At 49.7% G+C, this 27,767-nt stretch overlaps 1 protein-coding gene across 12 annotated transcripts in view; it reads right to left on the bottom strand.

Moving 5' to 3' along the window:
• NCOR2 (nuclear receptor corepressor 2) overlaps nucleotides 1–27,767 on the bottom strand; it is a 258,401-nt gene that overhangs the window by 175,201 nt on the left and 55,433 nt on the right. For all 12 annotated transcript variants that reach the window (XM_069871338.1, XM_069871343.1, XM_069871331.1 and 9 more), the window contains exon 2: nucleotides 9,942–10,151. In XM_069871338.1, coding sequence (XP_069727439.1) covers nucleotides 9,942–10,046 — 105 coding nt within the window. In that variant the 5' untranslated portion in view covers nucleotides 10,047–10,151. The remainder of the gene's footprint in view (nucleotides 1–9,941; nucleotides 10,152–27,767) is intronic.

Below are 27,767 nucleotides of genomic sequence, written 5' to 3'. Positions count from 1 at the left end.
GAGAGCTGGCTCCACCAGAGGGTCCTTCTGAGCAGCTCCTGGCTCCACACCACAAGAAGCTGCTGGCTGGGCTGAGCCAGCACTACCAGCAGCACCAAAGGCGGACACGGGGAGTGTCTACAGTGCCATAAATCACCCCGGCAGAGCAACGCAGCACAAGGCCAATGTTTAGACAAATAAAATGCTCAAGAGCCAAAAGCATCCTCATTAAAATATATTTCTTCATGCAGCAGACTAAAGAGGTACTCGGGCCCAGGCAGAGGTGCTGAAAGCGTCCTTCACTGCCAGAGAGGAAGGCTGGACACGTCCGCACTGCCCTGCCCGGGGGTGCCGGTGAACAGCACTCCCAGTCTCAAGGTCTCTTTCTGTTATTACTTGATTTGGGAGTGCCGAGAGCACTGTCTCACTCCCCTTCCTGGAAAATCCTCTGACCCTAAATAACCTGAGCCCATCAGGCTCATTCAGACATGCTAATCAAACTGTCTAAAGCCAGGAGACTGAATGCAATACTACAGAAAAGCCCCTGGCAATACAAACCCTTAGACAGCTCTGTGGAAGGGGGGGAAAAAAAAAGAAGAAAAACAAAAAAAAAAGGTTTTATTTTTCTTTTCCCCTTTTTCTACGTTTTTTAAAGCTTTCCACCTGCTGCCTCCCCTACCATAACGCCTCCAGTGAAACCGTCTGCATTGTCCCCTGACCTCGCAATAACCCACACTCTGAACTAATAACTGCATCGTGCAGCCGCACAGCCTCTCTGCCTCTCTCGCTTTCTGTTTTGAACGCACACACTCGCTGCTGCACTCCATTCCTCCTTCCCCTGCGTGCAGCTGCCTGGGTCCGGGTTGCCTGAACTCCAACGAGGAGGAAGAAAGGGAGCTTTGAAAGCGATGCTGGAAGCACCCGCAGGCGCTGACCCGCAGTGCGCCGAGCCAGACAATGCTGGGCCATGGCCAACAGCAGCTCTGACCCTGCCTCGCAGCTCCAGCGTAGAGCACATCCATACGGACAAGGCATCTACCGACTGCTCCATCCAGATGGCGTCCCCTTGGCTGCAAGAATTAGCCCGCAGGAGAAGACCCCAGAGACACGAGGCTTGCAAAAAGGAAGCCTGGAGATAGTCTTGCAACAGAACAGCCAACTGCTCCTCCTCTCTTCCTCCCACCAGCAGAAGAATAGGTGCAAACGCCCAGTGCTTCTGGCTTCCTTGGAAAACAGAACTGGAGCAAAACTGGGGAGAGCTAGAGCGCAACCAGACGAGCACCTGCAGCACAGCTCAAGCAGCCCCAAAAGTTAGATCTGTCCCCCGCTGCTTACCACGGCTTCAGCTGAGAAAGCGAGCAGGAGCTCCCCGCCGAGTTTCGGTGCGCAGCTTCACGTAAAAACCACGGACTCCTGTTTCACAGCGATGCTGAGGAGGAGCGGTCCCCGGGTCAGCCACCACATCCGCCAGCTGAGCCAGCGGAGGGTGGCACCATTGCCTGTAATCACAGCATGGGGCGCAGGCGCCCTCGCCCAGCTCCAAGCTGCTGCCCCACACCATCCTCGTCACCTTGTGCAGGCAGGTAAACAGGCCAGGGCACTCACATGCTCATCAAGGAGCAAATCCCAGTTCCTTGCCACCTCCACCAAGGATTATATCATGGGCTGTTCGTTCCAAGCTCACCCGGTGTTGTCTTGAGAATAATTTTATTTCTTAACGACGTGCTATTTCCACTGAAGCACTCCCAAGCGTTTAAGCCTAAATGAGGCCGATTAATAATGGCGTGGTTCGAATACTGAGCAAAAGACAATGCCAAAACATCCCTATTTATCTCCCTACTTATAAATTACCCCTTATCTAATTTCAGAAGAAGATGCCTGGCCCATTCGTGTTCTTTGTGAGCAGCATGCATGCTGAGAACTCTGCAGAGTGAGGGCGCCAGGGCTGGTGCCCCACAAACCATGGTGCTGCCGGCACACAGAACCAGAGCTGGGCACTTCACAGCCACTGCCTCGCCTGCTCCGCCCTCCTCATCCCCCACAACACCCTGCTGGTTCTGGGGGATCTGGTCCATCCCATGCCTCACCTTCATCCCAGGCGTCCTGGTTTCCACTGCTATTTCCCAACAGACAAGGAGAGGCGAGAGCAGCTGCCAACAGCTGTGCCCCGAGCAGCGCGAGCACATCCCTCTTCTCCTCCTGCATTTCTGTTGGTGTTTCCCCAAATCAGAGAACGTCCTGAGCCTCTGATGCACAGAGTGATTTCCCAGACAACGATGGCCAGAGGGGACACATAAGTGGCCAAATGTGGTGGCCAGGACATGATCGCACAATCTCAGACTGCAAGGCCACCCCACCTCCCCTGGAAGCTTGTGGCATGTTGAGCTTCCCAAACCCCTGGGAACACGCAGCCAGCATGGAGTGGCATTTCCCAACTTGAAACTTGCAAGTTAACTGCTGACCTCAGACAGTCCAGCAATCAATTTATGCAATCAGCTGCTGCCCGAGCCCCTCGATGCAGCCCTGGCTGGTGCAGGAAGCCAGGCTAGTAGTTGGTGCCACCTGCTAGCCAGGCAGACCAGCTCACCAGTCCAAGGTGGAGTGGTCAAAGTAGCACAGCCACTGCTCCAGAGGCTTTGCCACAGACAGGGGATGCCCTCCCTCCCTGCTCTGCACACCCTGAACTTGGAAAAAAGAAGTTGCTTTATTTAAACCTCTTTCTGCCAGCAGCAAGCATGACCTATTTTAGCAATAAAAGGAAAAGCTCTCTGGTGCCTGGATACCCCTTGGCACTGGCAGCACAGCAGCTGCTCATCAGACTAAGAAATGCACTTTTTAGCCTTTGCCAAAAGAAAACAATTTTTTTTCCCCAAACTGATTCAGGTAAGAGAAGGGGGAAGGTTTGTGAGGAACCGGGGAGTGGCAGAGCTGTCGCTGCATGAGGTCCAGGCACTGCATAGGCTGCGAAGGGACCAACACGGCACACAGTCCCTTAGCCTCCCGGCAAAGCGGAGCCACCCTCTGCTACTGAAATACTCCCCTAAAGTGCAGAGGAGGTGGTTATTGATCAAAACAGGTTGTCCACAAGTTCATTGCTGTCTGCCCAACTTCCTCCCCAAACCCCGGGAGGAGCTCACTGCAGATTGAAGGAAAAAAAACATATAACAAACAACAAGTCCTCCACAATCAGCTCTACTGTTGAAGATAAGGCCCGTAATAAAAACCTGGCTGAATACACGCATTTTTATCTTGCCTACAGGGGTAGAACATGTGCTGAAAAGACAAATGCCCTTATTGTTCCAACACAGTCTCACTGCCATCCATCTCTCAGAAGCTGCTGACTTGGTCTTTTGTTTTAGGAGGTGACCGCACTGCGCGTGGCCCCTTCTTGGAAGGCATTGATTTCTTCTGCCTTCCCTGCACTGAGGCCAGGGCTGCTGCCAGCACCATCAGCGTCTGTACCAGCTGCACAGAAATGCATCCTTCCCGACACCCTCTCTCCCACCTCTCCAGCAAACCAGGGCTGTCAGCAGCCTTTGGCTGTCCCATCTGAATGCGCCATTCAGGGAGAAGCAGTCATGTCTCAGTGAGGGTTGCTCTCAGCTGTTGTGGCTTCCCAGTCATCTGACCAGTGTCAGGTGCTGGAGCCACCAGCCACCAGCCCCCAGCCCGCTCCCGGGCAGCCAGAGGTGCCCACAGAGCAGCAGCACGTCCCTTACAGTGCTGCTTTTGAGTCTTTCTCCACAACAAGAATTTTGTCCCAGTTGCATCCAGGCACCTTTGAGCTGGGGATGACCCACCTGCCCTCCCCTCCACTCCCCACACCAGGTGCTTTGCTTTCTGAAGTCGCTTGTGGCCATGAACACCCATGCTGGGGGAGCAGCTCTATTCAAACAACAAACCCAAAACTTCCACCTTCATAGCACCAAATCATTTTACTCATCATCGTGTTCTGCAACGCATTCCCTGACCATAACTATCGACAGGTTCACGTAAGAGCCTTTCATCTTTCCACACCCCGCTCAGCACTCTCCTTCGCTTCCTTACACCTCCACGGAAATCCTTCAGGTCAAAGAACCTGACTTACTCAGTATTTTGTATAAATGTAGTGACAGTGACAACCAGCAAAAGCCTCCAGTCTTGCAGAAGGTATCTCCAGGGGCTGGTGGGGCAACACAGGCAGAGTCAGCCAGCAGCGGAGGCAACAGCTTTGAGTCTCCAGAAGTGGCATGAAGTGGGTCTCTACCATCGCCAAACCACATTTACAGAAAATGTTTTTTCTTCCCCTCTGGATACACAATCTGGAGAGCAACCAAAAGCAAAGCATCACCCTCTGCATCAAATCACATCCAGAAAGCTGATTAGGGAGCAACCACAGAAGTTCACAGTAGCTTGAAGAAAAAAAAAATAGTTTGTATATAGGTTGTATCCTAGTGAAAATGAGCTTTAAGTACAAACTGCTATAAGGCAACTGCTTCCTGGCAATGGGAGAGAGACCCCAGGGCAGGGAATTAGGTGTCCTGTTCCTTCACCTCCATGCTCTCCCAATCCTACAGCAGAAAGCCTATTTTCCCAAATCCACTGCTGAGCTGCTCAAAGCTCACGCAATCCTTCACTGGCAACCTCAAGGTATTTCAAGAGAGATCACACCAAGCTCTTGTGACAGACCCAATCAGAGTCAGTACTTCCAAGGCACGTTTTTATTTTTCAAGTCCTTCCTTAAAATATTAGCTGGAGCCCAGCAGGTAGAATTCAGGATGCGACTGTCAGAACCGCCTCCAGCTCCACTGCGCAGCTGGTAGCACGAGGCTTCTCTTTGCACTCGGAGGCAGCTGGAGAAGGCTCTTCACAGCCTGGGGGATTTTAGCATGTGGCACCGTAAACTCTTCCGCTCTGCAAGTTCCTGGAGCACCGACACAGGCTGGCATTTTGCTTCCAGCAGATAAAAGTGTGAATAACTACTCCAAGGAAAACCATCACAGCAGCAAAGGCGCCTTGCAGATGTAATGCAAAATACACTGCCTCTCTGCAGGCTTACCTGGAGTCGCCCTGCCACGCTGATCATGTCACTGTGGAAAGGAGCCAGCTCCTGCTGCCTCAGGAGTTTGCATCTCCTTACAGCACCTTTTTTTAACTCACCCTGCTGGGAAGAGGAGTCCGGCCAGGGAAGGGACCTGATTCCCCCCAGGCTACCATTTGGCTAGGACACCAAATCAACACACGAGTTTGCACCAACCTCTCATCTCTGGTTCAGACAGACAAGGAAGTATTCATCACGGGCCAAGAACCTGCTCCTGCCCCAGTGCTGTTTTGCAAACAGGGAGGTTAATGAGGGAATCCACAGCCTGCTCCCAGACGGAAGAGGTGGCACAGGATGGGACAGAAAGGTCTCAAAGCTGGAGCAGAGGGGTTAAGCTTACTTTGCTATCTCAGCTGAGCAGGGTGTGAAGATCAGGGCCAAAGAGCACGCAGGTGTGTCGAGCACCTTGTGTTTTGTGGGAAGGGGATGGTGCTCCCCGGTGGGGATTCAAGCGACAGAGCACCAATTCCATATGCACGTGCACACACCCAATCCCCCCAAACCCTAAACCTATTTGACATCTTTAGTTGGCAAATACACTATAAGCACCCCAAAAGCAGCAGCTGTTTTGACACTGAGGCCAGCACACAAGGAGACCTCCAGCCTCTCCCGCAGCCACGTCATCCTCCTGCACAGCCCAGCCAGCATCTGGAGCCACATCATTCCCACAGCACTGAAATGTCAGGCCTCTAACAGGAGAAGGAAGACTGGCAAGGAGGGCACAGCAAGAAACAGGGGAGGACAAGAGGGGAATCCTTCTATCCTCAGGGAAAACAGTGTGACCAGCAGGTCCAGGGAGGTTATTCTCCCTCTGTACTCGGCACTGGTGAGGCCGCTCCTCGAATCCTGTGTTCAGTTCTGGGCCCCTCACCACAAGAAGGATGTTGAGGCTCTGGAGCGAGTCCAGAGAAGAGCAACGAAGCTGGTGAACGGGCTGGAGAACAGGCCTTATGAGGAACGGCTGAGAGAGCTGGGGGTGTTTAGCCTGGAGAAGAGGAGGCTGAGGGGAGACCTCATTGCTCTCTCCAACTACCTGAGAGGAGGTTGTGGAGAGGAGGGAGCTGGACTCTTCTCCCAGGTGACAGGGGACAGGACGAGAGGGAATGGCCTCAAGCTCCGCCAGCAGAGGTTCAGGCTGGACATTAGGAAAAAATTTTTCAGGGAAAGGGTCATTGGGCCCTGGCAGAGGCTGCCCAGGGAGGTGGTTGAGTCACCTTCCCTGGAGGAGTTTAAGGCACGGGTGGACGAGGTGCTGAGGGACATGGTTTAGTGTTTGATAGGAATGTTTGGACTTGATGATCTGGTGGGTCTCTTCCAACCTGGTTATTCTATGATTCTATAATTCTATGAATATTGATGACGAAGGTGTTTTTAAAAGGAATAGGGGACCATCACTCAGTAGGGAAGCTGATCTGGTCACAGAAAATAGCTGCAGGCTGCCTGAAAATGAATATCTTCCATGCAAAAGTTTCCTTTGAGAGAGCATGAACTTTGGACACATTAGAAGGTTAAGGGCATAAGTAAAGTGGTTTTTTCACCTTTAGCTAAAGGTCAGGGAGCATTCAGTCAATTCCTCTGTTCCCAAGCCAAACATGACAGAAGTCAACTGAGCACCCCAACTTCACAGCTTTTTAATGTGGAAAACAAACGCACATCCAAGAACTTTGGCCAAGAACCACGTGGTGCTCTTACCTCTAAAAGCCTGCACACTTGTCAAAGTTTTTTTATAAGTAATTTTGAGTAAGATGGAATTAGACCTAGGGTCATTATAAAATATCACACCATTTTCACATCCTACTTCCCTGGCAGCTGTTGGGACCAGATGCCTCTCTGTGAGGAGGAAGAAGACACCCCAATACGGGTGGAGACCAACTGAACCTGGTGAAAAGCTTGTCCACTGCATCACTCAGAGCTCAGTTTGGAGCAGACCCATGGGTTCACAGCCCTGCCCAGAGCTGGCACCTAGGAGTGAAACCAGCCAAACAACATCCTCTCTCAACTGGTACCAGATCATGTCTGCCAGCTCCAAACTCAGCAGTAACTCCCAGAACACACCGCCTAGAGACAGCATCCACAAGTACAAAGCGTATTTCTGCTCGTTTGCTTGAAACGCATCTTTTTCCCCATTTTGTTGGATACTCCCTGGGTTTTTATACAATGGAAGAAGAAATACGCCCAAGCCTGCTTCCACTGCTTTCTGCCCCTTCACAACATCCCCTCTCACTTGCCTCATCTGTGAAATTGAACAGCTGCAATCCTTTAAATCACTTTTCATAAAGTGTCTCCAAGCCTAAAATAATGTCACGGCTCATTTCTGAGCTCAGTATTCCTGCCGCGCTGCATTTCCCTGGGTGCGACCGTCACAGTTGGACTGTGATTATTTATTTATATTATAATAGCATTTGCAGCCCTCAGCCCTGTGTGCGCTCCCAGGAGGTGACCCAGGGCGTTTCCACAGCCAGGATAAGGATGCCCGGGCTGACAAATTCTCAGTTCTCAGGAAAGGATGTCGTGGAATGCAGCAAAGCAGAACCAAGATCTAATTAGATGCAAGACACACTACTGTCGGGTTGGTTTTGGCCTCTCTCACTTTCTTCCAAACAAGCTCTCACTGTGCAAACACACCCCATGACAAAACTGACCTGGCCAAGACATGCAAGCAAATACCGCTGACTTTTAATATTAAACAGCACAGCAACTTCAAAGCAACTGGGCTCTCCTCTCTCCCAAGCAATCCCACCAGAGCTCAGCTCCAGCCGCAGAGCCGTGGCCGGGTTCCAGCTCACGGCGCCGCTGAGCAGGAGACACGTGTTTGCAGACAGCTGAGCGCGGCAGGGCAGATCATGCAGGGACACGCCTGAAGAACGGCTCTGCCTACCCTCCCGAGGAGAGGCGAGGGGCGTTCAGTTTGCATGGGGCTGGCACGCTTCTGCTGAGAGTAGCCTTTTGCCTTTCCATCCAAAAAAACCTCAGCTCAGATCTCTCATGCACTCAGACACCTATGAGGCATCACATAACTTCAAGAGATTATATGTGGCTGTAGAAATAACTTCTAGAAGGAAATGCCAGCAACTTCTTCCAACATTAATACAATAGAATAAGAGCAGCATTCACTCCAGCCAGAGACCAGGGCAGGCTGGAGGAACCCAGAGCTCCAACTGACTTGCAAACTGTCCTGCTTGGTTCATTCTGCTGTTGCGACATTAAGGAGAAGCAACGTGGGTTTGCAGGAGACAAGAGCTCAACATCCCAAGTAAAGGAGCCTTTTGCACTCTCCTAGAATCCACCTTCATGCTGGGTATTAACGTTTCTTTGGTTTGTTTTTAAAACACCGTTTGGCAACAGCTGCAGATTCTTGCTTACCTGGTCACATCCTCCTCCTCCCGCCCAGGTTTCTGATAAAAAGAGAACTAGGATTTTCTTTCTGAGACAAATGCTTTCATTCTGTCCCACTTCCCAAACAGACATGCTTGCACCAATGGAAGCAAAACTCCCATAAATTGAACCAGGTCAGCATGTCTCATACCCTGGATGAAAAGCTTCTTTGTGCAGAAGCACGCAGGCCCCGAGCAATCTAGATGAGCCAGCTAACGCAGCCAAAAGCTCATGCTGCGCCCTCCTAAAAGCCTCTATTTCAAAGCAAAATTCCAAATTCCAGCCTATGCTCCCTGCATTGCTTTGCTGAAAACCCTCACAGAGGGCAGATGAGGGAATTTCACCCCTTTGATGACACTTCATGGATTCTGAGACCTTTAAGTCAAAATCTTCACAGCAGGAATTTTACCATTCAACACGCACCACGGTCAGAAATGTAACCCTGAGATAAGCTCTCCTTGCTAAGTCGTGTTACAAGCACCTTCCTGGCAGTGGCCAGCTCCGCTGTAACCCGTCAAGAAGTGGCTCCAAAGAGCAACCTTGCAAGTGTCTGCCACACTCCAGCACCTAACAAGATCCATTTAAGCAGTTTGAGCTGACTAAAGCTGTTTCACTAAGAAGAGTTTTTTCCGTTAGGGCTTAAACATTCAGCTATCCAGGATGAGCAAGCAGAGACGTGAGTGACGCGGCAGAGAAAAGAGAGGCTGGATCTGGGTGAATTAACCTGTGCCAGCTCCAGTACATTCAACAAAACGCAGCCAACAAAAAAACACCATCAGCTTATGCCTCGATCCAAGAGGAGACAAGACTACGGGTCAAGTGTGAGAGAGTGGGGGAAAAGTGGGGAAGGATGAAATGGAAAAGAATCAGCAGCTTGGTTTTCTTCTTCTTCCCCAGGAGTGCCACCATCAGCCAGGAATGTCATCAGAGAGGGAAAGGTCTCCTGAGCAAAGGGCAAGCAGTGGATTCATGCCCTTTCTGCTGGAAAGGAGGAGAGCTCTCCCATGGGTGTGAGGACCAAGGACCAACCTCCCTGGGAAGCAGTTAGCCCATACGCGGGAGAGGATGCTCATCCCCTCGCCATTCACCATCAAGGAAAGGCCAAGATGAACAGGGCTAGAGGCCACACATGCCTTCTCCATGTGGGTGGTCAACCACCCTTCTCCACTCCCTCCAGGCTGGTTGCTGCATCCAACCAAGGGTTCTCTCACTGGAAAAACTCCTGTGCTCATAAACAATGACCCAAGAGCCTGTAACACCACCACAGAAAGTGCTGGGAAGAGGCTGGAAAGGGAGACGACAGCTGAAAGCACTGTATGGAGAACCAAAAGAGGATCCCACAAGAGAGGAACGATGAAATCCTGTACCGCAGGCACGGAAACGGTCTGATTTCTCTGTAACAGCCACATCCAAGCCCAGCGCAGCTGAACCATTGCCCCAGCGACAGGGACACACCACACAGCTCTCACCCTGCGAACGGGTAGGGAAGGAAAGTTGTTTGCCTTACCGCATGTGGTCGAGCAATCTGAACTGGATAGGACATGGCGTGTGGGGGGTAGCGCGGCTCGGCAGCACGCCAGCTCTGCGTCACGGGCTGCGTAGATCCAGACATGGCGAAAGAGCAGGCAAGGCAGGTAGCTGCTTCCAAATCACCAACAAAGGATTAGGAGAGCCAAGAGCTTCTCTTCATCATGGGTGTAATTTCATCACGCAACAACTGTAAGCAAACAGGAAAGCAACAGGTTAAAATTCAGTCAGCCATGGTCCTGCAGACAACAAACATCAAGCCTTGCGTGATCATCAAAACCTAATGGCCCTTGTGATTCTCCAGCAGCCCTGTTCTCCACTTGGCAAACACCACTGCCATATTTTTGCTTTGGAGTACTCCTACCACAGGGAAGCAGCCCAAACATAAGATCATCCCAAATCCATCCCTCCCAACTGACCTGGAAAGCCTTCCCTCAGCACGGTGGGACCAGACTTGTGAGCTTCCAGTGATTAATTTGGGCCCTGCGGCTCTACATCTCCAAGACTCCTGAAGATGGGGTTTTGGGGGGCTTTTTAGATCCCAAAACCACAAGCTGGAGTTTTGGCCCTTCAATACAAGGTCCAAATGCACAAAGGTGCCTCCTAAGGCCACTTCTCTCCCCATCCACGCTTTCACACATACATACACAGTTATTTCAGTGTGCTCCTTTTTCAGCCATGGCCATTAGGCACCAACCTCCCCAGCAGACCCTTCCATTCAGAAAACTACACTAAAATGCAGGATAAAAGCACCGCACACACCTCCTCTAGTGCTGCATAAACATTAGATCAGCCTTTCTGATCAGGTCCAAGAGCCAGAGAAGACACCACAGCCCTGAGGTTCTTTTCACAAAGACCCCTGACAGCCACACACTCGATGTTCCACCACACATTGCAATTCCTTTTGCCACTGCAACAAAATCAGGAAAACCAACAAAGTGGGAAAAGAACCCTAAGCCCCAAGGGGAGACTTAGGATTGCTGGTTTTTATAGATACTTCACATAGTTTGTTTGGAGAAGATTTTAAAAGCCTTCTACTTTTTTCTCTGGATTTCAGCAAAAAAAAAAGTAGCAAAGGTCTAAATGCTGCATTTCATTGCTGCCAGTTTAAGTTGTGTTAACTATTATTCTCATACTAATGGTTAGTCATACAAAACAAACTTCCACTGCAGCCTGGGCTCAGAGGATGCTGCCAGGACAGATCCTGAGCCCCAGCTCCACGGTTCCCCTCCATCCCATACAGAGCTGCACACACACAGCCGTGCCTCCTCCCCAGCCAAGGTACCCGTTAAGCACAGATTCGTGCAAGCTTTTTGGTGGTATCAACATTTTTCAACGGCACAGTAGGAGCAGCAGAGAACATTTCCCGCACCATGAGCTCCCCAGCAGCCTCTCCCCACCCTCCCATGGTCCTTGCGGCACAGGGAGCAGAGCCAGCCTGAGCCAGCGCTCTTTCAACCAAAACAGCAGTTGGCATGTATAAAAACCAAAAAGGGGTTGGGAAAAGGGAGGGGGGAAGAGGAAGTTTTTCTTTTTCTGTTGCCTCCCTGTCCTGTGAGACCATAGATCTGCCCGTGCTGATAAACCACTCGCTATCTGCTGCCACCAGGCGCAGGATCACTCCCTGGTTTGCCGGCACCCAAGCACTGCTCACCCGCCCAAAATAAAATCAAACCAAGGCACCGGCCCCTGGCCGGCTGGGCACGACAAGCAGAGCAACACGGCGGGAGGAAAGCAGCCTAAGGAGGTCCCTTACCAAGAGGTCAAGTTTTACAAGAACGGTGCTCTTCAGCAAATTCCCATCAAGGCTTAAGGGTGACGGATGCGCCAGGACACCTCCTCGCTCCTGCCCAGGCTCAGCCAAGCCCCTCCAGCAGACGGTATTTTGCCAAGTTAGGTACAGGAAACACCTGGGTTTGGGTCTCAGGGCAGGGAGAGGAGGGACAATCAGGTTCTCTCCTGCCTTCGGCTCGCTCCCTGTGCAGGAGCTGGGATTCCCCAGGCCCTCCACCCACACATCCCCGAGTCCTGGGGCACCTTACCTACCACCTTGGACCTGGGAGGCACTGGTGGCTCTGGAACAACCCAGCTTCCCCCAGAGCTCAGCACAACCCACCCCCACGGCAGGAAAGCCCCTGTGCACGCAGGGGAATTCAGAGGCACCCAGAAGGCAGCCGGTGCGTATTTGCACTTCCAGTATGACTACCCCACTTCCCCTCACGCTTCCGACTGGATGCAGTTTTCATCGCCGATTCCCACCCAACGCTGGAGGCTGTGCGGGGAGCGGGAGGCTCAGCACCCGCTCCGCTCCTCCTCCAGGGACTCCACCGCTCTCCCAGCTCTCCTTCAGCCCACGTTCGCATCCATAGGGGCAAACCGCGCCCCAGCCCTCGCCGCAGCTGCCACAAACACGTGCACAACGTTCTCTACAGCTTCCAATGTTCACTGGGATCTGCAGAAGTTTAAGGTACTTTCCTAATAACGGATTCAAGCTTGGACATCTTGGCTTGCAGCCACCTCAAAGTTAATTAGCACATGTAAATATCTATCTATATACACACACACTCCACCGGTCGGGGGGAGCCCAAGGCCCTTGGCAGCTTCCAGCAAGCCAACTGCTTCCCTGGAAGCTCAGCAGGTGGACCAGACCATGCCATGGCAGCTGTCTACAGTAAAAGAAATGCGACGATTTTTCTTTTTTTTAAACTTTTCAGATCAGAAGTTCAGCTTTAAAACTCAGCAGCACATGCAAAGCCGCATGGCGTCAAGCTTTAAACCAGTTTTAAAAGAATCTTTTTTGCTTCTGTCTGTGCAACCGGGGGTGGGGGCAAGAAAAGAAAGCTAAAATAGAGTTGCATCTCTACTGGAAGGATGTGCACACACTGGATGAAATTCCAGGGGCCCACAAAACCACCCCGGTCTGAGGCAGAGCCGTGCTGGTGGTGCGCACTAACCACACACTCGAAGGACCACAAAAGGTTTATTCCTTACCAAGGGCAGCAAACAGCACCTCTGCCTCAACAGAAAGCCCTATAAAGCCAAGAGTAAAAATCATGTGCAAGCAAACATGTGAAGTGACAGTGGTGAGGCTCTGGCCCACGCTGCCCAGAGCAGCGGTGGCTGCTCCATCGCTGGAGGTGTTTAAGGCCAGGCTGGATGGGGCTTTGGGCAACCCGGTCCAGTAGGAGATGTCCCTACCCATGGCAAGGGACTTGGAACTGGGTGGGCTTTAAGATGCCTTCTAATCTAAACCAATCTTTGATTCTATGAAGTGCTGCCCATGCATTCCCACACCTGCAAACCACAGACCAGCAAGTCCCCAGCAAGATTTCAGCATCAGCCAAAGGCCCTGGATGCTCTCCACCACAGCTGGACCATGGGCTGGAGTTAAATGAGGTCCCCAAAGCACTGGGACTGCTTCACAGGTGCCATCACCTTAGATCCCATTTTCACCCTCCACGTGCAAAGAAAGGGGCTGCCACTCCAGGGACAGGGTGTCCACGGGCAGCCTTCAGGGCTGTGGGTGCTCGCCCAGGGGAGCACAACATCTTGCTGGGGATGTACTGGTGCTGGTTCACAGCTGCGCACAGCTGGGACCCTGCTGGGCCACCTACCCCCAGCAAAACATACTGGGGTGCCTCCTCATCAGTGACCCTTATTTAATTATCGTAAAGAAAGGAACACAAACAATAAGAGCAGATTAATGAAAATAAATCAGAAATAGCACAGCCAGGCTCTTTAAGATCAAACTGTTTGGTGCCTACTTTTCTCAACTGATTTTGATGAGGAACAGACATTGTCTCACAGGAAAAGTATTTCCCCCCCTAGTTGGAGTCTCCATCAGAGCTGGTTTTATCCACAGACCTGTGTTAGCCATTACAGCCCTAGGTAGAAGGAGATTTACAGCCTGTGATGAGGAACAGGAGAAAGTCAGAGGTTACCAGCAAACCCAGCACCAAGGCTACAACAGAGACTGTGGCGGCAGCAAGCGCCCACAGAGGCTCCCACACCCATTTATTTCCACTTGTATGGGAGACTCCCAGGATCCTAGCCCACCGCTGAAGCCTTCAGGACTCCCCCCTCCTCTCCCCTGTCAAGCTCACACAGCAGACCGCCACCACCCAGCTGCTCTGTTTCTCCTCTTTGTGCGCCATTTACCATCTAAAACCATTTCCCATCAGCTCTTCTCCCAGATTTACACCACGAAAGCCCTGTGCGAGCCACCACACGTTGCTGCGGGCTCACTGCACGCACAGGAGCTCTGCCCGAGCACCCGGCTGCCCTAGTGCCTGCCGCCTCCCGGGTGTGCAGGGGGCACAGCGCCGGGCCAAGCGCACTCACGTCCAGCCCCAACGTTGGGCACAGACAAGCTCACAACGCTCCACAGTGACCTACAGCCAGCACCGTGCGCTCGGGGGCCAGACCTTCAGCCCCAGTCCTGACCGCAGCAAAAACCACACACGGATACAGCCAGACCCATGCAAAAACCAGGTCTAAGAGAAGGCTTCTCAATTAAATTGAGTTACAAATATTTAGGTAACATCGTTCAACACACTCATTGCTCTTCAAAGTTAGAACCCACTCTCCCAATCAGCTCCGTCCTCCTCAGGGAGCGCAGGATTCCCGGGCGAGAGCCCCCGCTCGCTGCTGACACAATATACCCGTGGGCGAGTTGCCACGATTACCCTGTGCCTTAGTCCATCTGTCTGAGAGGTGAGAACAAGGCACTCCCAGCTCACAGACAATACCGGTTTATCTGTCCTTGCAAGAGCTTTAACGCTCCCAATGAAAACACTGCTCAAGTTCAAAATAAAAGCAAGGACGTGCTGAAATAAGATTAACAGAATATCTAGTTTCTCAAGCTGAAAGTACTGTTACTCAACTTGTGGTCTACAGACCATGGATGGTCTACAGGAGACGTTAGAGGGGAGCCCACAAAACAACTGCAAAAGATCATTTTAAAAGGCAATGACTGGTTCCACACATTTTGCAGTCAAGGCAAAAAAGCAAAATGCTCCTAGCACTCACCATGACACGTTTAATTGAAGAATATTGGCAACAAAGCAAACATTTCATTATAAACATTAAATGACACAAGTTTTAGGAAAAGCCAACACAGTCTTCTTTACTCCAATGCTTATAGTAATTTTCCTCCTCAAACATGAAAAAAAAAAGTAAGTCAATATCCTCCAGCCAACACGTATCTTGAAATCAAAGTTATGGAGACCTTTGTTTGTAATGTTTAATAAATACAGAGCTATAACTTTTGCCTCCAAGAGACCAACCAACCCGTCATGCTTAAAAAAGCGGCACAGCAGAAAAAGGCATCGGCAGCCGCCCCATGGCCAGGAACACTGAGAGGCCACACAGCTCTCGATCAAAACCAGACCTGAAAAGCAGTCAGAGTTACCCATGCTCGCTTTAAAGGGCCTGTGGAAGCCCACAATAATTAAGATGCGATTAAAATGGATAGAGGTTCCTAAGAGATGCACCACAATGTAATGGTAATGGATTTGTCTAATCAATATGTGCATGAAATTTTCTGGGAAGACAGTTGACATTATACACAAATATTTGGATGTACTGTATCTATTAAGTCCTTTCAACAGGGAAGCAGGCTGTCTGCCATAAATTTCGGGTTCTATTCAGAACAAGGATGACAATGTCAGTGTCTACAGCCTGGGAATCCACACGAGCGTTCAATCACAGCAGGGTACAGAGGGTTTAAATTAAAATAGCAGCACAGGGTCAACAGGAAAGATCAGGCACATCCTGAGCTTGGCAGCATGAAGGAGAGGTTATTTCAACCCCAGGGGTCAAGGCTTGTACCTGTGTGTGATCTTTGAGCATTTTTCATGCTTTGGAAGAGTACAAAAGCAAAGCCAGGCCAGCAGGTCCTGCACAGCACAGCCAGACCCCGCGGTTCCTCACGTGCACCCTAAACAGCAGTATCCGAAACACACTTGCCCTGTTCTCCAGCTCTCTCTGAGGTCCAGCCACTGCGGTCCTCCTCCCTCTTCATTTTTCGCCACATGACTTTCGAACCTGATTAATTTTCCAGCCTGACTGACAGTGCGGATGCACAAGCAGTAAGAGCAGCAGATCTAAGGGAAGAAAGGGCATTGCAGCATCACGATGGAACTGCCCAGGGCAGGATGTTACCCTTGTGAGAAGGTACAAACAGTCCCTAAGGCCACGGAGCAGATGACAGAAGCTCAGAAGCTGAAGTCCTGGTTTGCTGCCTCTTTGCTGGAAGCCTCTAGGCTGTATGAGCTTTCCCACCACAACACAGCTCCACGCAGAACTGGTTCTGATCCCCAATGAAAGGTGACTTCTCTGCCCTGCAAAGCAGGATTTGCCACTTGTCTTTCTCCTTTTCAATCTTTCCAAGCTATTTCGGGCACAGGACCCACATTTAGCTCTGCCCCAAGATAACCTTTGCCAGCATTTGTGTACAGATCTTGGCACCGCAGCTGCGCAGAGCAAGGTCGGAGGGGTGGATCTTGCCAGCCCCACTCCCAGTTGTGCTTTGAAAGGCAGGTTTGCCAGACAGGCTGCTATCGGCAGCAACACAGCGCTGGCCTGATGCTTCTGGCAGAGAAAAGTGCCTGCTAACAGCGTGCGCCACAACACCTGCTGCCAACAGCTCTCAATCAGACCCTGACCCTCCACAGAAAAACCCAGCTCCTCGGGGAGCAGGCGAGACACCTGCCCCACCACAGACCCTCCTCATCAGACGAGCACTTGGAAAGGATTTCACACCATTTAAGAACCCCCGAGCCCTCGGCAAAAAGGCTGCAGGTGACCTAGTGACAGCTCCCACGGGGGACACATATGTGCTTAAATAAACAAGACTGATCCATTTGTCCTTGCAGGAACGCTTCTCAGCTGCAGAGGTGTTGTTTTATTAAAATGCACGAGCCACACACCAAGAGCCATCCTGGCCATGACTCCAGTATCAGGTCAGCATCAGCCGGCCTGAGCCTTTGCTTTTCAAATGCTACCATAACATGCCTCTCCTTTTAGTTTCCCTACTCCCACTGTTGACTTTCCCCCTCCTGATCAATAAAAAACCCACCCCTTAGGCATCTCCTCGTTTCTGCAGCTGAGACTGCAAACGCAGGCGGGTGACCCGGGGACCACGTGGACAGTGAGCTCGCCAGCAGGGTTGTGATGGCTGAGGGTTACGCGACAGCATCGCTGCTCCCGTGCCAGGGCACCCACGGCCCTGCAAACCCACTGCCACGCTGCTCACCGGGAGCAGAGAGCCGGCACCCACACAGCCACACAACCCACGGCTCCGGGCTGGCAGCTGCAGGTTGAATGCCCAAAAGGGACACTTCAAATAATTAAAGATACTGACAAGGAACAGCGAAACAGAAACACACACTGAAGTAAAGGGAGGGTGGGATTTGGATCCATGCACAGGCCATTCATGAAACAAAGGAGTTATTTTAAGTGTGGGCTGGAAATAGAAAACAAATGAGACCATGCAAGGCCTTTGTTGAAGATGATCTGCAAAGACAAATGGAAATGCCTAGAGAGGAAATTAAAAAAACCAAACATGAAACCACCCAAGGACTGGGACTGCAAAAGGAAACAGGGCAGGGGATGAGAGGAGAGGAAAGGAGTGACAGTCAAATGCCAGAGCACAGATTGGGCAGCCAAAAAGGAGACAGATAAGAAAACCAGTGCAGGACAGCAAAAGTGAACGAGTAGAACTGACAAATGTGAATCCAGGAACAGAGAAAAATGTTGAAAATGTCTCATTTTCTGATGGAAGCAAATCCCATTTCAGGGTGGTGTGGACTGGCCCCGGAGTACCTGCTCCCATTTAGTAACCCATCCCCTCCCTGCACACACTATATGGCAATAGCTGCCCCCTCTTACCTTAAATATGGGCTTAAATATTGTAACAGTGCTAATCTCAGTTTAACAAACACAAACAAGCAACTTTAAAGCAACAAAAACAAAATGCAATTCCTTGCCAACATGCAGCAACAATGTAGTAACCGTACAACTGTTTCAGCCACGCTCCCAAGTACATTAAACAGCACATTAAGAACCATTGCTGTAACAACCCATCATCTCTACAACCCTCCGCAGCTCCCGGGAGCTAACCCAAACCCCAGACTACCTGGGTAAACAAGGCTTTTAAAATGCAAGGGAGATCACAAGGCACCTGTGAGATTTATTTATATATTTTGCACAGAACACACTGCTCATTTGATTTTCAAACCTTTCAGTTCATATTGCTGCAGAGACAGGTCCTCTGATGTCTTGGGTACGTTCATGAAAGCTGGGGGAGTCATCTCCTCGCGATCTTTTTGTTGAACAAATTACTCAGCTCAGGAGTGACATTTCCGATTATTTACATCCTGAATAAAGAAGGGAAATTCATTTTCTGGAGTTCCCAAGATAAGTTCTTTGAGGCAGATTGTACTGCTAAACATTTTCTCCTTTCGCACGCTCCCAATTTCAAAGGCAACAAAACATCTTCACCTTCTAAATTATTCCTTTTCTTTCATGATCCTCTGATGATTCAGGAGTCTAAAAAACTTCACACAAGGATCTTTGAAGAGCACCGACTGCCAGCATAAAAGCTGAACTATTGTGACAAACCGTACAATTTAATGCCTCTCTAGGAAGACATGTGCAAAGGAATGAAATTACCCTAGGGAACTGAAACAAAGCCTGTAAATAAATTAAATGACCTGTAAATTAGGTACTCAAAAATATATGAGATCCTATGCAGCTGTGCCATAAACTATCTCTAAAGGAGGGAGTCATTTGGGAGCGAAGCTGTTTTAAACTAACCCATTTTACTCCAGGTTTGCAATGCAGTCACTATTCAGACCCAGCACATCATCGCACCTCAGACAGGATGGAATTTAAGTAACACGAACTCAACCACCAGTGATCGCCTGTCAGATACCACCTCCCAGCCCTCCATTAGCCCTTTCTCCTAACATCCCCCAGGTAATTACTAGCAGATAGAGTCAATTTTTAGCCCAGGTTAATAATCGAATTCCAGCCATTTGTTCCTGCACGTGGCTGCTGCTTTCATTTCTCCCCAGGAAAAGCGGGGAGAAGATCAAGCTTGCTGGTGGCCCAGCAAAAGGAGCTGCTCATTAGTTCGTAGCAGATCAGCTGAAGAGACAGGTCTAAGCAGTAGGAGCCATTAATTGGGTATGTTCTGCTTTCCTTGTCTAAGTAATTAATAGCTTCGAGACAGAAAGTCAAAGCCTCTCTAGAGGCACCAAAAAAAAATTCAGCATTTGCATATACAAGGTGTTGCCCAGCATTCTGTGAGGTGCTGTGTGCAGCGAGAGAAGGGGGGCAGGAGAACACCTCCCCCATCTCCTTCTCCAACACCCCCATACACAGACCCCCAAGCCCATTTCAGCCAGAGCCCTGACACGCAGCAGGTACAATGTAAACAGCTTCACTGCTTCTGCGTCCACAGGGGAGTCTTTCCCTAAGAAGGCGCCTCGCACAGCTCCAGCTCCTTCCAACCTCACTCGAAGGCAAACGGCACTTTGCAGGAGCTGAGCTTTGGGTTATATTCCTACAGACAGCCTTACAAAGCAGATGGGGATTCCTGATGTGTTTAATAACTGAACCGGCACAAGTGGGCAAACAGGATTTCAGCGCTTCCCTGCCAAACCCAGTCCTGCTGACAACAAGCTGTCCAAAGCTGTCAGTCAGTTCCCAGCAGATCAGGAGTCTTGGCTTTCTAATCAGCACAACTCTCAAACTGCAACCTGGTCTTACCCTTTTTTAATTTGCCTTTCCTGGGCTTGAAGCAACAGTTTCAGTCTGTCATTTACAGGCTTCTGAGAGCCTGTGGACTAGCTTGAAGGAGTCCTTGAAAGGTAACTGAACTTCATTCTATAGAGATGAGACACACACTGAAGGGTTTGCTGTTCCACAGGGAAGCAATGAGCACCAGCAAGACAGGGTCAGAAGCCTGTGACCTCCCTTTCCTGTTACACCAGAGACAAGGGAGAGTTTTGCCTCATTTCCCAGCAAAATGCCCAGTCCCTGGGCTATCGGTCCATCCTGGTTTGCAAGTGCTGAACCCAGAGCTATTTTTTAATAATAATTCTTACCAGCATATTAAAAAAACCTCAGCTGCCAACATCAAGCTATTTCTAAGATGACTCACTGACCCACTGACCCAATCCACTGCTGCCCGTGTGCAGACACCAGCAGGTACCTCCAGGCCCCCTGCTCCTACCTGCCCTGGGGCTGAGGTTTCAGATGGTTCTTCACTCTCCAACCCTTCAGCCACACAGCAGAAACAAAGGAAGGAACCTCTGACACAAAGCACGCCCCCTCAGCTGGGAAACACCTCTCATGGGCATTAATGCAGAGGTACAAGAGGTATGACATATTTTACTATGTTACAACGAATGTTTAAACAAGGAAACTGTGAGAAAAGGGATAGCTTTCTCATTTTTAATTTGTACAGAGTTTTTATGGATGAACACAGCCATCTCCACTTCCCTCCTGCAAAGCTGTTGCATGCTTTACTCAGGAAATTCAGTCTGCTTTAATACAAAACACTTGACCACAATTTTAACCGATGCAAGAACTGCTCACCCTGCAAAAGGAGCCGTGTCATCCTCCCAGCAGTTGGGAAATAGTGGGTTTCCTACGCAATCACTGCCAGACTTTCCCAGCACTCCCAGAGCCTGCCAGCAGCAGCTCCACGCAGCTCATTCGTGCTGCCTTGTGGGATGGAGATGACCCCAGTGGAAGGTGGCTGGCTGACCTGGGGAGGAGGGATAGGGTTAGTCCTCCTCCCACAACCCTGCTTTAAGGGGTGTGTTATGGCTTAATTATGCCCCTCAAAGCTGGAAAAAGTCACTTGTCTCTAAATACTGAGGCTTTTATTGAGCTAGTTTTAATAAGGTCAAGGCTTGAACGGTAAACTCTTATCTAAAGGGGAATTTGGTACTTCCCCCCTCCCAATTCACCAGCACCCCCCAGGGTTTATTTCTGAGGCCTGGGTTAAGTTATAAACTTCCCAGACAAAGAAAAATCGAGAGAAACATATCTAAGCATTCAGAAGGGGTAAATAAACATTCTCTCTTTCTTCACCCTATCTCAGTGTCCCAGGGAGGCACCTGGCATCAAACACAGGTCGCACAGACACATCCTTGGAGAGGGCTGCAGGGCTCCAGGACAGCAGGGCGGCCTCCCCTCCTCTCAGCCCCTGCTCGCTGCAGGCTGAGCCCCAAGGGCCTCCCCAGTTCCAATCCCTGCAGTCTCGCAATGAAAACAGCTGCACAACAGCTGCCTGGGAACCGAACAATGGGGCACTGGCCAACAGTGCCAAGCCCTTCTCCCCTTTCTCCTGCGGCACGGCTGGTTACCCATTAGTAGGGAATGTCCAGAAACAAAAACGTTGCAGAGGTGTCAGAGGTGAGCAACTGAACACCAAATTGTTTGACAGCATGGAAAGAGAAATATAAATTGCAGCCCTCCGCAAAATCACCTCCCCGGTCTCCCAGCCTGAGCCAGAACAAGGCTTCCCAGTTTTTTATTAACATCAGCCACCAAAAGAGCAAGGCCATTCCCACATCCCATGAATCCCCACGGGCTGATTTACATCATCAGCCTGGCCACGAATTATCAAGCCTTACAAGCTCAGCCTCCCACGGAAAAGCACAACATCACCTCTTTGAACACATGCCGTTCATCAAGGCAGGTCATTTAACCATGTGCAGCAGAAAGTCACTTGCTAGGCAGGAACAGATGAAAAGTTAGCACATTAAACCAATATCCCCTCCTTGCCAAACTTCACTCACACCCCCAGGCCCGGTGGGAAAGGCAGAGAGAGCATCAGGTACGTCACTCAGCCTACACCTGAGAGGTTTTACTCGTCATCCGCCTGAGCACCCCTCAGCAGTAGTTCTTGACTCAAGCAAAAGTGCATCAATCAGACATAAAGCAGTTTTAATTTCTCCATGTAGGAGTTTGTACTTGTTTGACTGAATTTGCTTTTAAATCATGTCTGTTTAAACTGGAGCAGGCTTCCTGCTGCGATTCAGATATCCCATTACAGAGCTCACCCCAGCAGCCAGCTCAAGCAAATGGAAAGTTGAGCCATTCATGGAAAAAATGCTTCGATACACGGACAAAGAAGGCAGATTAAAAAAACCACCAAAGTCCCCCCTAACTTCATGTGCAGAATTTACCTTTAGATTTTGGTACTTGGTTAAATAAAGGTAAAATCCAAGAAGACAATACACTTGACCTTTTTTCAAGGTTCAAAGCAAGATTCAGAACTTAGCCTGCATCTCTCCACTTTCAGGACATCACCTCCTCCCCAGACTTTTCAACTAAACTAAACTTTGGCATTATGTGCCACTGTCCTCCTCCCTTTGCAATTTTTAGCTCCCTCTGCACAGCCCAAAGAGGCTGTAGCGGGAAGACACGGGATCCCTCCTGCTCCAGCAGGAAGGCAGCTCAGCTGGGATCTGTTAACAGTCACCAGCATTACCAGGGCTCTGCTCGGTATCAGCACAAACCTCTGCCAAGGCTGTTCCCACGACATCCGCAGGCACCAGGCACAAGCAAGAGCATCGCTTGCCGCTTCCCCGATCCAGGCTCTTTGCAAGCCAACACCAAGAGGCAGGGAGAAAGGCACGAGATGGACTTGCTCAGCATAAGCAGCAGGAAGAGATCACTTTCTGGGGTGATCGATGCCGGTACCAAGGGATGACAGATGACACAGTCCTGCAGCGCCAAAGCAAACAGGGCCTGTCCCAGCAGAGAGGAAACCACAAGGTAAACACCACGGCCAGGCCAGCCCCATCACTCACTTTGAGGGAGCAGACTGTGCTTTGTGCCTTGAAACACACTTCGGCTAGAATAACCTGTAACAAGGTACTTAAAACTTCAGCACATGTAAGGCCTAAACTATCATTTCTGTCAATCTAAGGGGCATTACAGGTCCACGGTGTATTTTATTAGCCAGACGCTAATAGAGCTACAATACATCAGGTCAAATTTTTACAGTCACAAATAGTTTATAAAGGTTTACTCAATCATTAAATAGGTGTTTTAAGAAATGGCTAAATCAATCATCATAACCCAAAGTGAGCTATTGGACTTTACAATAATCTGCAGTATTTCCAGCAGATGCTCTCCTATCAACCTATAAGAGATCATCATCTTAAGGCCTGAAGAACAGAACACATTGTCTATCATTTCTTATCTCTTTTTACATAGACTTTAACATAAATATAGGCCATACATGGTCACACTGCACATAGATGATGTTAAAAATAGAGCTGAATGTTTGAGGGGCACTAAAAAGCAGTCCTTTGGGTTTGCACTGGAGTACATTTAGTGAAGTCAAAAGCTGCAGGCTCATTTCTCCTGAGAGTTCCCATTTAGAGTGTGTCGCAGAGAGAATCCATCACAGATGTCACTGAGTCACCCGCACCAGAGAGAAAACACAACTCTTCGTCCTTAACTGCTGCCAGCCACCGGGATAGCACCTTCAGTAAATGAAGGAAGCATCTCTTCCCGAGCACTGCCTACAGCAGGACACTTCTCAGCTGCTGCGAGTACAGCCGGTGAACCTCACTTGCTCCACAGGCTGCAATCCTGAGTGTTAGCAGCCACTTCCAGGGGGCTCCAAACATCCCACCACAGGTGAGGGCATACGTCCGCCTGGATGCTTGCTCAGCTTGGAGGAAGCTCCTGAACAGCCTAAGGCTGTATCCAACACCAGTCGCCCCTGGCTCAAAGCAGTTTAGACTTCGGACTTGCACATCCCAGGCATGAGCTGCAATGGGAAGCCAAGAGTTTGCTCCACTGACTAATGCTTGGGAGTAGCCATTCCCATCCCCACTCCTTGGTTCCACAGACGAGCAAGGAGGGGGCTCTTAAAGCAGACAGGTGAGGCGACAGAACGAGCATCACATCTTTAGATGGAGCTCTTCACACCAAGATATTTAATGGAGCATCTCCCAGGGGATGAGAGTGGGTAGAGAAATCAAGTCCACTCCCACAACCTCCCCGAGCAAGGAGAGAGCAGAAGTCTCACCTGAGCTCAGCCTGGGGCGGCTACATGTCTGGGAGGGACAGGGCCAACTGAGCAGGAAGGGAAACATCACTACAACTCCAACAAGACAAAGCCCCTGCCAAGAAACGCAGCTCCAGTTCCTCATTTGCTTTACTGAGAGAAGTTAAAAACAATAAGCACAGAGGCACACAGCTGGAGCAGATGTTTCTAATTCTTCACCACTCACAAGCAGCAGCTCTTCCCCTCCTGCTCCTCCACCTGCCCTCTCTGCTGGCATCCAGCAGTGCCCTTCCCCAGTGCCAGAGCCATCCCTCGAACCTCCCACCCCAGCCCCTCCCATAAACTTCCCTGGGACGGGCTGTGATCAAGCTCTTTGCTCGCTCCTCCTAGTCATTCCTGCCGGGTAACCTTTGTAAATACTTCTTAGCCCTGCAGAAAAGCAAGCGAAGCTGCAGAAGATGCAGTCTGTTCAACACATTAACTGACACATTAAATAACTCACGTCCCGCGGCACCACCACTCTCTTTGGCACACCAGCCTAAAGGTTACGTTATCAGGAGCTAATTGGATTTCAAAGTAAAATCACTAAACTTTAAACCATTTACAAAGTACGTATCACAGCTGTGTGTGCACGGGGGAGAAGGGAAAGGCATCCCGTCCGCTTAAAAAGATGATTTCAGGTCACTGTCCCTTATGCAATGAGAGCTACTCAGCTCGGATAAGATCAGCCACCAAGCAGGATTACAAATTTATCTTCCCCTAGCAGTGTGATCTCCCACTAATCATCACATCACAGAAAATAACATCAGGAATATTTTAAGAATTGCACTTTGAGCCACTAGCAAGGCACAAACACTCGCACAACAAAGTAGGAAAATCTTAACTGCAAGGGCGATGCAAAGCACCAAGAGGGAACACAGATGCAGAAAAACAAACACTGCAACTCTGGTGTCAACAACAGAAAACTCAGGCAGCACTGAGATGCCGCAAATCAAACCAGTGGGGCTCACTTTGGAGAGAAGAGGTGAAGCATCACCAGCTGACTGACCCCAAGAAGGTGGGATTTGATGTGCTCTGCTTCTCACAGGAATTCTCTGTCCCTGTAATCTACGTCTGGGCAGCACCTTCCTGCCCTAAGACTGTAAAAATCAATACAGACACAGTCTAAGACTTCCAACCCCATCAGAGGATTAAGGGCAATTTTGATCTCCCAGTCCCACGCTCCCCTGGGCAGCGCTGCCTTCACCAGGCATTGAGCGCGGGCAGCGCTGGGAGCCGAGCTGGCAGAAAACCACCCCACAAGCTCCCAGTGTAGCTACAAAATGTTAAACCAACACAAACAAAATAAACAAAACAAACAAACAAACAAAAAACTTGCACAGACCATAACCAAAACCCACAAACCTCTAAACTTAGACCCAAATCTAGTGATTTTGAGTGTGGATCAGAAGTATTTTCCAAACTTATGCCAGAAATTAAAACCTATATATGCAGATAACTCAATTTAGGGATGCAGGCTTCCCAGTTCCCCATCACTATTTGCACAAAGACATCATTCTCATCCCGCTAATTGCCACACCAGGCAACAGTGCGCTACTCCATCAATGACATCACCGGCAGATTCGATTACAGTGCTGATTACATCACCCGAAAGAGATTATGCAGCTTTCCAAATGGCACCAGTAGCTTCTAAATAGCTTATAGAGAGGAAGCCGTGAAGGACATATATATTTAAGAAGTCTCGGGTTGTAAATTTAGGGGAAGAACTTTCAACACTATCTTTTGGAAATACCAGTACACGGACAAAGTATTTTCAGACGTTGCTGCCAATGTCAGTGAGCCAGCACATGCTTATGGGAGTATTTTGGTTCCTGGAGAAGTCTCACACACACGCACTCATGGTGAAGGACCCTGCAACGAGGCGGCCAAGATTGAGCCTCTGCATGAGCGCAACCATGAAGAATGTCCTCACTGGTCACAGGGGAATGAGCAACCCAACACTTGCCAAGCGCACAATAAGGAATGCGTGCGCTGAACCACCTTTCTCCAGAATGGGAAAAATACTTAGAAAATCCTATTTAAACGACTCCCAGCAGAAGATGAATTTTAATAACAGGAACTCAAATGAGAACCAAGCGGCTGTTACAGAATCTGGCACTATGCAGCTAGGAACACTAGGAGGACAGTGTTTTGTTGTCCCCACACCACAAACCAGCACTAGATGGGTCACGGGTAGCTGCCTCTCGCCCAGCCTCCCCTCCTCTGCGTGGACTATTTGCAGTAACAGCATTAGAGCAACCATCAAGCAGATGCTTAAAAAATGCAGAATGACGTTCAAGTGACATCTATCCATAAATCAGCCCAAACCACAAACATCTGAAGAAGATTTTCACTTAATCCAATTTACTGTAATCTCTCTCTTTAGTTAAAATGACAGACATGTCAAAATGGGACTTTACTCCTCTGTCAAAGCATCTCATGGTAAAAAGGAAAATAAGCAGGCTCTCACACGCAGCACCACTTATTAGGTTAGAAGTGTCAAAACTGTACTTTGATTCTCACTATTAGCAGTCACATCCACATGCTGTGCCCTTCTGTTTCACTTCATTTCCCCCAAAAGCGAGCACACAGCATATGCCCAATGTCAAGCACCAGCTATGCAAAAATGCAAGTTACCCATTTTTTGTTCCCACAGACCCCAAGCTCATCTCCATCCGAGGGCAGGTGGAGCCTCCTGGGGTCTCTTACACGACGTATCAGGATTCAGCTTCAGCGTCAGAGGTGTCAGGATGACTGCCTTCTGCCGCTGCCGAAAGATAAAACAACAAACCGAGCCTCCTCGACAGACCAACCTTAAAACTGCTTTCCCTCATCTCTCCATGTTAATTAGCAAACGGGATAATTGACTCTCTGCCCGGCAGTTAAGCACGTGTATGTCCACATATATATTTCCATGTGCAAGCACATGTATCTTTTTCCCCCAATGGTCACAAAAATTAAGCCATTATCTGACAGTCCAGGAAAGTGAAAGAAAAATACCTACTGTCAGGAGCAGGGTCTTCATGCATTATTTAACGAGAACTCTGTTGGCAAAACTGGTGTTGTTTTTATATAAAAGCTAATAGAAATTGTACCTCCAGGTGTCAAAACACTGATGGTAATTCCTGCTGCCTCAGACATCTTGATGTTTCAATTTTAGCAGTATGAGGAGCCTGCAGGGAATCCAAGAGGGTAAAGTGCTTGTACTCAAAGAGAAGCAGAGAGAAGGAGAGCCTTTTTATTTCTTCATAAAGGGCTCAGGGGAACAGTTCTACTCACTGGAATTATCAGATCTGGTTCCCTTGCTCCTTCCCTTCCTTGAAAGAGGAAAGAGCAAGACAGGCTAACAAGGAGCGATTGTATCGTGTCGACAGGAAAAAAAAAATCTGTGAGGCTGCTAGGAAGCAGCACAAAGACAAAGCAGCGGCGAAGACAAGACATCCTTGAGGTGCAGCAGCACAGGAGCAGCTGCAAGGAACAAGATGCCCAAATGATTCCCACAGTACAGACAAGCTGCCATGGAACAGCAACTTTATTTTTTTTTTTAAGCTTGTGCACAGCAGCCCCTTGGAGCCCCGCCAGGTCCCCTCCTTTACCAACTTTCAACTGCACTTCTCTTCCACCCCTGGTGCCAGGGAAGCTCAGAGCTGTTTCTCTGCCTGCACAAGACCAAAGCCAACAAAGGAAGTTTCAGGCTGCTCACAGCAGTGCACCTCAGGTACT

Source organism: Phaenicophaeus curvirostris, chromosome 17 (assembly GCF_032191515.1).
Source record: "Phaenicophaeus curvirostris isolate KB17595 chromosome 17, BPBGC_Pcur_1.0, whole genome shotgun sequence".
NCBI lineage: Eukaryota > Metazoa > Chordata > Aves > Cuculiformes > Cuculidae > Phaenicophaeus > Phaenicophaeus curvirostris.
The sequence above is the reverse complement of the archived record's forward strand: the minus strand, read 5'-3'. Positions and strand labels throughout refer to the sequence as shown.